Raw genomic sequence first — 13,726 nt, 5'->3', positions numbered from 1 at the left:
TCGTTTTATTTTTGTTTTAATATTTTACAAACCAATGTTGACGTGATGTTATAACACCAGCTTTATTTAACATAATTTGAATTATAATCCTACTGTATCACACCAGGATATACCCGAAAAATAAAAGGAACAATACTAAGAGAAGGTCTATCTGTGTTCTTGGGCATTTTAGTTCGGGCGGCAGAAGGAGCGCTAAAAATAGCGCAAAGAAGGACTATATTTTATATTTGATGAAGGCTGTCGTCCCTTTTTAGTGTTTTTATATCGAGGTGCTAAAAAAGGGACAATGGGGAAAAAGGAAACGAACTTATGATGGATTTTATGTCTTGGATTTTATTTCCAGCGTTTCCTAGTAAATTAATCTTTATATTCGCTGTCTGTAAACAGTAATTAATAATAGGATTTATGTAGTAGCTGTACGAATTATATAAAATATATTTTTTATATATTCCAACTGATTATTAGTAAGTGACTCTCCCGGTTATTAGAATAACAGTAGATTTAATTTTCATCGCCAATCACAATAAAAAAAAACTAATTTTTGTCCGACAAGCAATAAAATCGCGATGAAGAAATGATTCGAAATAAAATCTTCAGCCAATTCGTGTGGTAGCAATTTTCCCAGGTTTTCGATTTTACCCTTTCGCATATAAACGGATATTATTTTATGTAAAGCATTGCCAAAACTAATTATCGAATTTAACGATTATAGTACTGATTATATAAAAAATATTATATCCATAGTTATTTTATACATACGTCATCTAAATTTGTGACGTTAAATCGTCGCAATGTTGCCGTATCAACTCTGAGTTTTAGTTCAGTTTGGCTTTGGACAACAAAATTATAATCTAAATAAAGTAATTAAACAAAATTACTCTTATCAAATATAAATTATTATAACATTATAGTATATTTAATGCAAATATTATCAAAGGACTTAAAACTACAATTGAGTACACAGTTAAAATAGTTTGTAGGTTAGGGTTGTGTTTGATTACATTTACATTCAATTCTCTTCCATTCCATCTATGGATTCGAGTTCTAGTCGCGTTTTTTATATAGTTATGTACCTGGAGGCCCAGCCCACCTAATTGACAATTGTATCTCCAAGTAATTATTTTGCCTTCATTAGAGAGCATACTTACCTTCTAAGCTTAGTTCTTGTGTCCTTCGGCATAGTGTTCCCTTGCAAAGACATTTTGACATCACATTTTGACACATTTAACATATTTCTCCTACATTTATTCCGTTAGTACCTGTATACACCTTTTTTGATAAAACTAGATTTAATCACTGCATTCTCCTTAACACATGTGGCATATCTGCAAAACAGTTACTATTCTTTCTCTCCTGATACATTTTAACAAAATGCTCATTTATATTCCGAACAAATACACACATATCTGTGTACCTAAAACTTTTAAACTCTACAATGACTTTTCCTACAGTTATATATTAATTATATACTCACCTTCAGTTGTTTACACTCTCGTCAGTCTGTCTTTGTATTGTCAAGCATTGAATCATAATGCCATATTCAGAAAGCTTCACTCAAGTGAAAAACCAAACTGTTCATTTCCAATCTATCTAACATTTGTTCACAATTCCATCATTTGTCATACGTTTGACAACCGGACGACTTCTTTGGCAGGCTAATTCGGTTACCCATTCGAACTTGTCAGACAGCATTGTCTCTCCTTTTAATTAGAATAAAATGAGAAGTAAAATTTTGTCTTATACTAAAACGAATTTAAAAATTGCAATATGCATGCAATACGTTAAGCTTCGTGATGAACTACGTATGTACAAACAAACTTTAGATAGACTATATATTTTTGCAATCTATTGGAAAAGGTTGAACAACTGGATTAGTTGGTTATAATTTGACGAAATCCTCCCCAAAGTTGTATCTCTCCTCCATCTTCTCGACATTCTTATATAAACAGCGTTTGTTAATTGATAAAATTATTTACAAGATTGAATTTGACTCTCGATGCACAGTTAACATATTCAATATCTACAATATTCCTTTAGTACTTTGTAAGAACTACCTTTGTTAAAGAAACCTGAAATGAGTCAGATGTGAATATCACTAAAATTTACAGAAAAATCTTAATAACCCTTATAATTACCTGAGTACCGACGTACAATTATCTACTTGTATAACAATTATATACCCGGTATATCAATTATTATCAATCAATACGAAAAAAGTTTTTCTTAGCTGTTTTCATATTACCAGACATCAAATTAAATAAAAAGCTAATTTCGAAATTATTAATGCCTTATAAACAAAGATAAGAGACGATTCTTGTTATACTTGGATTTTGTTAATATATGTTGGGATGAAATTTTCGTTTACATTTCGGTTTTTCTTTCACAGGTATATATTATCCGATAAAGCGGACGCATTAATTACCGTGTTAATATCGGTTCAAATGTAAAATTTAGGGGTTTGTCTTCTGTCCGATTGAAAATTTCCGGCATTCCGGCATTTTGCGGTAAAAAGTTGTAAGATTTCGAAAATTACGCGTCCGTAGTTGATTTACATGCAACAGAAATGACAAATAATCTACCGTATAAGTATTCCTGGTTGCATTACTGACGGTAGTCCTGGTTGCTTAACTTTGGGCGTATTTCGTTTTATTCGAATATATTTATTTTTAGCGCATATTACACAAAATTTTGACGCCTCCAGGGGACAGTCTTCCTCAAAAAGGGAGGAATATTTTTCACTTTGCATGTCAATCAAAATATGTGTTAATATTTTGTCTCGTTACAATATACTATGAAAAAAATTAATTAATTTCTAGTGTCATTAGATCCGAAAATTGATATTTCCGCAATTCCAAACTAACTCAAAAAGCCTCGACACTAAAAGGTTTTCGACCAAAAAAAACTCGACGTATTTAACTGCGAACCGTATTTGGAAACGGGAAGATCTTTTATTAAGACCATCTGAGAAGGTAAACGTTAATTTATGCGATGCAAAATGGCCTTAAAGTATTTATTTAAGACTCCCCCGCTATATTATTCCATCTAAATTCCAAAGGCGACGTTGATTAAACGCTAAGCGAATAATTAATTTCAAAAAGCCTCTAATCCGGTCCACTTTTTTTTCTAATTCCGTCCGGCTCTGAATTCTTACTTTATTTACTTGCCGGGATGCTTCTGAAACTGTCATGAGACAAAGTGTTTCGGACTCTCCTCGGGTGGAAAGAAAAATGAGCATTTTATTTTTGCTCGGCTGCAGCAGGAGTACATTATTAAATAGTTTTATTTCATTGTAGTCCGGCAAGCAAGAGTTGAACGTAGAAATGCTATTCATTAATGATATGGCTCGGCATCCAGTGGTAGTAATGAATTTCTTATATTATATTTCAACAGATCTGCTGTTCACTGTAAATTTTTGAGTCATATACACTATTTCGGCAAATCTTTCCCGATTTTCTTTTTTTTTTCGTAGTCGAAGAATGAAATTTAGTGGCCTATACCTCGAAAACTATAAGAGAAAAATTGTTATGAACATTAATAAATCAACCTGATTGCCGAATCAGCCTATCTTGTAAATACGACAATATATATGATCAGAAATCATGAAAGAAAATAATTATAAGAAAATCAACTTTTTATAAAAGCCATGACTTATTTGGTATGATAAGGTAAAAAACAATTATTGCAAGGTGTTTATTCGCATTTGTTACAAAAAGTAAGGTGCTCTTTTACAACTTGTCATACATTATGTCCTTGGCGGCGCCTCTTTTTGTCAGTTAGTCATCATATATATAAAGGAGCTGCACCCTTTGTCTAAAAGCTAGCAAGGGTGTCATCATTATTTACCTGGTTGTATGGTAATTGTAATTGAATTTTGACGGATTGACGGCTAGTTTGACCTTTTCTGGCTTTAAGATTAGTTTTTACACAATGATCAACTGCGTCAAAGCTGGACAAAAGTTATACTACATTGTTTTGTTATCATAGGATCTTAGTCATATTATCTCTGACGAATTCGTACACACTTTAAGCTTACTACTACTTATTTCTTACTACTTTTAAGCCTATCCTTGTCTTGGTCTTCTTGATTTGATATAGCAAAAAGTGTACTCAAACCTCAGGAGTCTGTATAAATTATTTGGTCCCATGGTGACCAAAATATTTGATGATAATATCTGGTGAACACAAAACAATCATACATATTTTTCTTTATTAAAAACAGATAGTAATTGATATGATTCCGGAGACAAATCATTTAGTTGTAATAAAGATAATGGTTAAGGTTATTAAGATGTTTTTGTAGATATTATTGGTATTAATTTCTAATCTATTTCAGGATTGATTAGTAAAAGTTTTCTTAACAAAGCACTGCCCGAATAGTGCAGGTAATAAATAGATTAATTTACACATAAAAATTTAAAATGTATTTTGTGAATAATATTAATAATATTTCTTAAGCTGCAAGGGCGAGCTTCCACAATATTACATAAAATAATTGCTAAAAATAAATAAATTTACTGAGAGGAAAAAAATCACAAAATATGACAGCTAGTAATGCTAGCTAATAGCTAAAAATCGATAAGTGTAAAAGAGTACACAAAATATACAGAAAAGGTTAAACTAACTATATAACTTGCATAAATAGAACAGATAGGATAAATTGAAGAAATTATTAATAATGCATAGTAATTTGCTTAAAGTACTTGAATGCATTAATATTTTTTCTTTATAATATATAAATAACAATAAAATACATAAATAATAATAACCGAATGGAAATTAGATTTAGTGTGTTTAAGTTCTTGATATAATTTGCATATATGTTAATACCCTTTAATAATTAGACATATATTACTTTTATTAATATAGTGTATATATATCTGAAATATATCTCAACACAACATATCGTTTTTAAAATATTCCCTTGGCTCTATTATGAGAGATTGATTAACTTAAGAAATTGTAGTCGCACTTCGACCATTAGATAACTACCAGTAAAAATAAAAAGACTAACTTTCAAAAAAAATTAATATAGTGTCTTATGAAGGGGAATCAAATATAAACGGTCATTTTTCTAATCAGCTTAGCCACGTAATTTCGATCAAAAGGATTCGACGCTCGAGCGTTTATTGATTTATGAGCCACGGCTGAGCGCGAGGTACTTTCGTCTGTTTTACAACGCATCATCATAAAGTCTTTAAACAATGAAGGCGTTAAACCGTCGGAAATTCTCACTCAATTGAAGGCACAATTTGGAGATCACATTTTCCAATCCCACACTCTGCGGCGACTCTGTATAAAATGCTAGTCCGTCCAATCTGCCTCAATGAAGCACCTGGTGTGCTACAAGTATGTCTCGGAGAGACAACTCGAACTACTCCAAGTGTTCCAATCCAAAAAAGTCCGTGTGTTACTCAGATCCCCATGGTTTATGAGAAACGTCAATATACACATCGAATCAGGCATCCCGTTTGTGAAAATTTTCATAAATATGCTCAGTGCGAGGTTCTCCATAGGAACCTTAGAACACGATAACACCTTAATAAAATCCCTACCCGTCCACAAACCCCGGTAGCAAACAAACTACGACAGTCCCAGTCGTAACCCAGGGTCTCTGTTGCCCGCAAAACAATCATATCCCGAACCTGAAGCGACATCAGCCGAAGACCACTTGGTTCTAGCTGGTCATTTTAGTAAACTAAAAAAAAAAACAAAAAAAAGGAGATCCTATACTGTGTCAGAATTCAGAGTTGGGTGAGAACGTGTCGAAAATGAAAGTCATGATCGAACAAGTCTCACAAATGGCAACATCCATGCTGTTCGAGTGCTTACTGAAGGATTGAATAAGTCTCATCAGAATTGGGTATCAGCTATGGAAGTGTTCAATCCATCATCACTAATCAACTTGGCTTGAGAAAAATTAGTGCTCGCTGAGTTCCAAGGTTTTCTTCGTTCTGACATCTTGGACAACTGAATCGATCTCGACAAGAAGGGCAGGTTTATTGGAGGCGAAAGAAGGAACATTCGAGCTTCCAAATTACAGGCAAAAGTGTGTAGGACATAAAGGTGAATCCATTGAAAATTTTTAAATGTTTAGTTTCTGTAAACCACTGATCATGTATTTTACAAAATTACCGTTTATATTTGATTCCCTCTCGTACAAAAGGAATAGCGGGAAGGAATGGGTTAAGTTAACCTTCAGATTTTTTAATGTGAAGCATTTCCTTCCGAACTACTACATTTAAATACCAATAAATTAAGCCGATTGTTATTTCCCGGAGCCCGTAAATCCATCAAACAAAGCGCCGCGCTCATTATTAATGCATGTTCAGTAATCTTTTTATCTACGAATCAATCTCCCCGGACGTATTCACGCAGAAAATATTCAAATAAAAAAGACGAGGGGGAGAGAGTGAAATATTTCACCCACCCTTCGCGCCTAATTTTATAACCTTAACTGAAAATAAGTAAGTAATTTATCTACCTCTCACGTATTACTTTTTCTGTTTTCATAATATCTCTTTTTCCTCCTATCTGGTCGATTACGTGAAAATCCTGCGCAAGTGGCACGAAAAACGCGAGACGGAGATGGCTGAATTATTTTTTTTTGGCAGGATTGCTTAAGTACATGTGAAAAAGCTTCGCTCGTTACCGCATACGGTTTCCTTTCACGCTAGGCCGAGGACAGTTATGGATTTTTTCTCGCACTCTATTCAGCGTATAAGTCCTCCAGTGTTTCGTAGCCAATTAGCGTCATCATATTATTTAACAGTGTATAAGAACATCTGTTAAATACGACGAATTTCGTGTAACTAATATATCAAAATTGTAATTCACTTTTTATTATAATAATAAATTGAGTCAGTGCTGGTTGATAAATAAACGATAAAATACTTACAGAACGTCAATACTATATTACCAAAAAGTTATATAATAATTCGCATTCGTCACTGAAATCATAAAAATAATTTTAAAAAAGCTGCAAATGAAGCATGAACAACCCAGTAAAGTATACTAGTACTACTCTTACTCATGTATGTCAATCTATAGCTCATAATCTATTACAAGGGATAAACAAAATAGGATCTAACAGTGTATAATGATAACAAAAATGTATGACGTCACAACGTCCCAATATTGTACCATCAATTTTGACTTTTATTTTATTTTGGCTTTAAAATATCTTTTGCCTTTGGACAAAATTATAATGTAAATAAAATAATGAAACAAATGTAGTGTTTCATTATAAAGCAACGATATTTTGTAAATTAGGGCTGTTTCATTATATAAAACATATTATGGTTCATTTCTCTATGGTAGTGGCCGTGGACCTGGAAAACATAACCCTGTTCCAAGAAAGAGGTGACTGACATACCTCAAAGAGCTTCATATCGCTTAGTTTTCTATGGATGTTTCCCTTGAATAACAGTTTTCTTTGAGATAGTTGTTTTAAATTATGTTTATGATCAAATATTGTTAATTGAAAAAACTACTTACTGTTTTTATAAATTTCATAAATTTGATCTGGATTGATATTATATAATTTGATAGAGATTTCAGCTACCCATGCTTATATTAAGTTCATCAATGTACTAAAAATATTTCCAATAAAACTGCAGCAACTTGATATATAATACTCAATCAATACTTACGTCTCTAGCGCATTTTACTGGGAAGAGGACGTCGGTTCATGACCTCTAACTGTTATCATTAATATTCTGACGAATTTTTAATTTTTCAATTTTGAATTTGACAACAGACTCGATCAGTACTAATACAAAACGAATAATAATAGACCGATTTTGTTACATGTCCAACGCATCCAACAGTATTTTGTCTATTTCTTAAACGAGAAGGAAAAATTCGCTCTGAGTTTAAAACGAATTTTACATCTTAATCATCAATATTTGGCACTATATTCAACGTCCTCTATGACTTACATTATTATGTTAGTATATTATGTTAGTAATACTCACTCTAATCTCATTTTATTATAATAATAATTTAAATCAACAAATGCTGAAATGCTAAGAACACTAGTATTATATAGGGTGAGACAAAAGTCCCACTACCATTTTGTTTGCACGCCATCTTGGTTATGTAACGTTTATCTCAGTTTCGCTTTAACCATTGCATTGTGTAGACGTCTAAATTTTGTTACGGATAAATATGCGCCACAAGAACGAGCAGAAATAGTGACAATATTTTGAAAATTGCGTCAATAGTAGCGGGACTTTTGTACCACCCTATATTAGTAAAAAGCAAAATATATTTTTTATTAATCTCTTAAAACTTCAATAATCGGCTCCTGGGCAATACTTATTTTTTTTATAATTTCTGTTATATAATATAACTATACTGAAATGTAGAAGATCTAGTAAGTAATATATTGTACAAAATAGTCTCTGTCAATTAACTTTGTTCGGGTTTCGCCCACTATTTCACTCCTACGATAATACGTATTTTACCATGTTTTTTGTATGCTGTCATTACCATTGATGATATTTTGGATTGCTTCGGTTAATATTCCTTTTTTGCTACCGAATTCTTCTATTACTGCCATGGATAGTATTTTGTCAGAAAATATATGTCCCGATAATAAACAATAATTACTTCAATATAATATACTTTAAAATAAAATATAGTACCTAATATTAGATATAAATTTTGTATAATTACAACCAGGCTAGTCAATGTAACATTTATCTGTATTAGTAAATATTAATCGTGACACTTATTGCCCATTATAACAGAACTCAAATACGATAATAAAAGGTCTTAACATTAATAAAAATTTATATTTCGAGAGATATTCAGAGTCTTGGGCAATATCTGGAAAATTAAGGAACACAAGTTATGATAAGTCCTTTAGTTCTACAGAAAATATCGTTAAAGTATTATAGCAATTAATTTAATAAAGCTGCTTTATAGGAAAAAGTAGATATTATATAGGGTGTGAAGAAGAAAACCCAAAAATTCAATTTAATTTATTTTAATATAAAATTAAATATTTTTTCTACAAATTCATACATAAGAAACTTAAAGTGTATAGTTACAAAATATATAATACAAGATGCGTTCAAAAGGTGTTAGCTAGAAGACATTCTTCAAAGCAAATGTAGAGTTTAGTATAGATATTGCATTTTTTTTAATTACTTGGTGATAACAAATCAGGAACATACGCAAAATGTGGGATTCTGGAGATGATATTATGAAAATATTAGACCCAAATATGACTAGAATTTTTTTCAAAATGACTCTTCTGTGAAACTACATTTATAACAAAACGGAATGATAATGATATTGGACAACTGCAGAACCGGTATATCATAGCCTGATAAATTATGAGAAAGACATCAATCCATCATGGAAATTCGGACATGAGTAATGTTTGTTATTGGTAAATCTTGTTTATATCACTAACAATAGTGCAAAAGGATTGAATACTGCATGGATCACATTATATATTGCAATCAGTAAACAATACTTTCTCTACACTGTTATCACAGTTATCATGACATATCCTGCCTAAATTTTTGAAAATAAATTAATCCTGACCTGTTTGATTTGTAAACAATTGCACCTAATAACTTTAATAGTTTATTATATCTTAATATTCGTATAATAAATTATAGAAATTTGTATAAAATAAGAGAAATTTAAACATGGTGTCTCGAGGTCTTCTCAGTTAACGCATCATAGCTCAACACAAAGCTAACTGCTAAAAATTCTGACCGAATGTCATCAGAAATTATGGGATCCATAGCTCCATGTAGTTACATCGTACAATCATTTCTAAAAATAAGAATACCAAAAGTAAAGCATCTTATTAAGATGTGTTTGTAATAATAATTTTTTTTCAGACTACGTCAAATCCTACACTGCTTTAACCGACGGAACGCATCCACAAGGTGCAGTCCTCGCGGAAATTGTAAAAGCAAACATCCCAGTGAAAAACGGCGTCATTCATCTTATTCAGAAACCGCTAATGGTCGTGGACAGCACAATTAAAGAACTGCTCCAGGTAAGATGATTTGCGTTAATTGCACAACAAACTTCATGAATATTGATTAATTGGCAAATGTTACTAGGATAGGATTGGTTTTATAATATTATAGATGATTTTAATTAATTGTTATACATTCAACTTTATGTTTGTCTCTTCTAGTATCTTTTAAATATCGATGTGTGTAGAAATAATTTCCAAATAATACGCCTTTATTTTCAAGAAACACCTAAAATACTATATTTATAGTAGATTATATTATATAATTAACTACCCCTTTCTTAATTATAAACTATTAATTATATTAACTATTAAACTATTAAATATATTAATTATAAACTCAGTATTGTTTATTATTGTTCACAAATTATTGAGTATAATAATGCCATTAGTATTTAGCAATGTGCCCATTTGATAGGAAAAACATTTGTCAACTAATTTTTACAGTTTTGGAGATGATAGTGACTTAATTATTTTTTAATCTATTCATTTATGATTATCAAAATAATAAACATGTTTAACACTGTAATATGGATTCTTTGTAAATAGAAATTGTCCGCAACAAGTGTCAAGATGAATCTGCCAGATGATCTGATAACCCCTTCCATTTACAACTAATGGTATCATATCTGTAATCAGTATCTATCTAAAAACTTTCCCTTGCTTTTCCAAACTGATGAAGCCTAGCAGTATCTATGGCAACGCATCTTGCAAAAAAAAACTTCAGGCCACTTCCTTCTCAGAAATTTCAGTTTTTTATTTTTCTTTAACTTATATGTCAAACTTACTTTTATTAAGCATCTTTTATTATTTTATTTTCCGTATCTAACTTAGTTTTGAATCCAACAATTCGTCTATGATTTTATTTACCTTACAGAAGTTGAAATGAAAATGAACAACCCAGTAAAGTATACTAGTACTACTCTTACTCATGTATGTCAATCTATAGCTCATAATCTATTACAAGGGATAAACAAAATAGGATCTAACAGTGTATAATGATAACAAAAATGTATGACGTCACAACGTCCCAATATTGTACCATCAATTTTGACTTTTATTTTATTTTGGCTTTAAAATATCTTTTGCCTTTGGACAAAATTATAATGTAAATAAAATAATGAAACAAATGTAGTGTTTCATTATAAAGCAACGATATTTTGTAAATTAGGGCTGTTTCATTATATAAAACATATTATGGTTCATTTCTCTATGGTAGTGGCCGTGGACCTGGAAAACATAACCCTGTTCCAAGAAAGAGGTGACTGACATACCTCAAAGAGCTTCATATCGCTTAGTTTTCTATGGATGTTTCCCTTGAATAACAGTTTTCTTTGAGATAGTTGTTTTAAATTATGTTTATGATCAAATATTGTTAATTGAAAAAACTACTTACTGTTTTGTTAATTGTTACTGTTAATTGAAAAAACTACTCAATATTGTTTATTATTATTCACAAATTATTGAGTATAATAATGCCATTAGTATTTAGCAACGTGCCCATTTGATAGGAAAAACATTTGTAAACTAATTTTTACAGATTTGGAGATGATAGTGACTTAATTATTTTTTAATCTATTCATTTATGATTATCAAAACGATAAACATTTTTAACACTATAATGTGGATTCTTTGTAAATAGGAATTACTGGCAACAAGTGTCAAGATGAATCTGCCAGATGATCTAATAACCCCTTCCATTTACAACTAATGGTATCATATCTGTAATCAGCATCTATCTAAAAACTTTCCTTTGCTTTTCCAAACTGATGAAGACTAGCAGAATCTATGGCAACACATCTTGCAAAAAAAAAAAAGTTCAGGCCACTTCCTTCTCAGAAATTTCAGTTTTTTATTTTTCTTTAACTTATATGTCAAACAACCTATTTTTATTAAGCATCTTTTATTATTTTATTTTCCGTATCTAACTTAGTTTTGAATCCAACAATTCGTCTATGATTTTATTTACCTTACAGAAGTTGGCATTTGTATGTCATCTCAACCAAATCTCAAATAGTTCAATCCATGAAATTCGCCATACGATCAGTACTAATTTTCTGTCTATTACAATACGAGAATACCCACCCTTTCTCCATAAATATCTTGTTGAAATATTTAATATTTTTAACACAACAAATAATATATATATTTGTTGGTAAAGACAACACTTGAAAAAATTATCCACGTTTTTTATATATATCCTAGAACTTCCTTTATTAAATTATGTAATAAATATAATCACAACCAATTTTCCAGAGACGTTAAATGAAAATTATTGAATCCAACCAATTTGTAATCAACAGAATTATACTTGAAGCCAAAACCAATTTGGGATATCGTATATTACTTTTTTACTTGTTCAATGTTACAAAATGCTTATAATTAAATACAATATTTAGTAATTTTAGTTTTATTGTAATATTTGCAAAAATATATGATCTTCTATGAATATCCTTTATTAAACAACCAGTATACTGTCGATACAGTACGATATCAATAATCTGGCCATGTATTGTAGTAAGGAAAGAAATCAAAAAGTCGTATTATTTGGAGAAATAATGTAGGTCAAAGCAATCTAACACCTAACCACCAATACACTTTCAGCACAATTCAAGGAACGTTTTGTTATTCAACCATTTTCGTTCGTAGTTTTCTTTTATGGCGTGTTCAGTTTTATGTTGTTATAGCGTGCACGGCACCAAAGAGAATATGCAATTTTTAATACACACAAAGCACTCATCTCCGTGTGAAAGCGTCGACATCGCGGATTTTCTATATTTTATTTTTTTGACATTATTTATATTTCGTGTCACATTTATATTTCAAATTCAATTTATTATTTATTGCATTATTTCGTTATTTATGTATTACAATGTGACAAATATATTTTATATGTCAATTATCAAGGGAAACGCAAACAGAATTATTCAGCTTCGATATGATAAATAGAGAAATTTAAGGTTATATTTACCACTTTTTTAAGACGGCATTATCATCATAAGCTGTCGATTATATCAAAAACTTTTATACAGAGCGCTTTTTTAATGTGACGGTACTGTTATTTGACAGCAGAAACCATCTATTTTCAATTACCTGGTCTCTAGGTAGTCCTAAGTGGAGGTATTGTTGATATTTTTGCTTAACTTGCAACGTAAATAAGCACTTGGTTGAAAACTATTATGAGAAAAATCACATTCTTATAGACACTCTTTCTCGCTCTCTCATTTACATCCAGGAGAAATAACATTTCTTCTATATATAATAATAATAATTTAATTAAAATCAAATTTATTCTAATCCACTCATGCAACACAAATATAGTAGTGAATGGGTTATATGTACCTGAAATATACCTGAAATTAGTCCAAGGGCGTTAACAGCATAACATTGTACTTTATGTGAAAATAAATCTTAAATCAAACTTAATTTATATTTTCAGTTTATATATAGTTTATATATAGACATATATATATATATATATATATATATATATATATATATATATATGCATTTGTATATTGTATTATAATAACCACATGTTTGGGCCTTGACGAAGAACAACAAAAACTTTTTTCCTGTTCTTTCCATCCATATTCTCCCAGAATGGGCTCTTTTTCGTTCATCTGACTACTTGGTTCCATGTTTTCGGGGTTTCCTTGTCTGGTCCACCTGTCAGCTGCAAACTCTCTGTCCAAAAAACCTTTATTTACTTATATTTCTTGT

General features: G+C 30.7%; 1 protein-coding gene across 4 annotated transcripts in view; it reads left to right on the top strand.

The window, feature by feature from the left end:
- Window positions 1-13,726, top strand: part of Fas1 (fasciclin 1 Fas1 domain-containing) — a 559,086-nt gene that overhangs the window by 464,951 nt on the left and 80,409 nt on the right. For all 4 annotated transcript variants that reach the window (XM_076396810.1, XM_076396808.1, XM_076396812.1 and 1 more), the window contains exon 7: window positions 9,861-10,021. In XM_076396810.1, coding sequence (XP_076252925.1) covers window positions 9,861-10,021 — 161 coding nt within the window. The remainder of the gene's footprint in view (window positions 1-9,860; window positions 10,022-13,726) is intronic.

This window comes from Rhynchophorus ferrugineus, unplaced genomic scaffold (genome assembly GCF_030347505.1).
Source record: "Rhynchophorus ferrugineus isolate W39M unplaced genomic scaffold, kcgeb_rfMv2 rfM2, whole genome shotgun sequence".
Lineage (NCBI taxonomy): Eukaryota > Metazoa > Arthropoda > Insecta > Coleoptera > Curculionidae > Rhynchophorus > Rhynchophorus ferrugineus.
The sequence above is the reverse complement of the archived record's forward strand: the minus strand, read 5'-3'. Positions and strand labels throughout refer to the sequence as shown.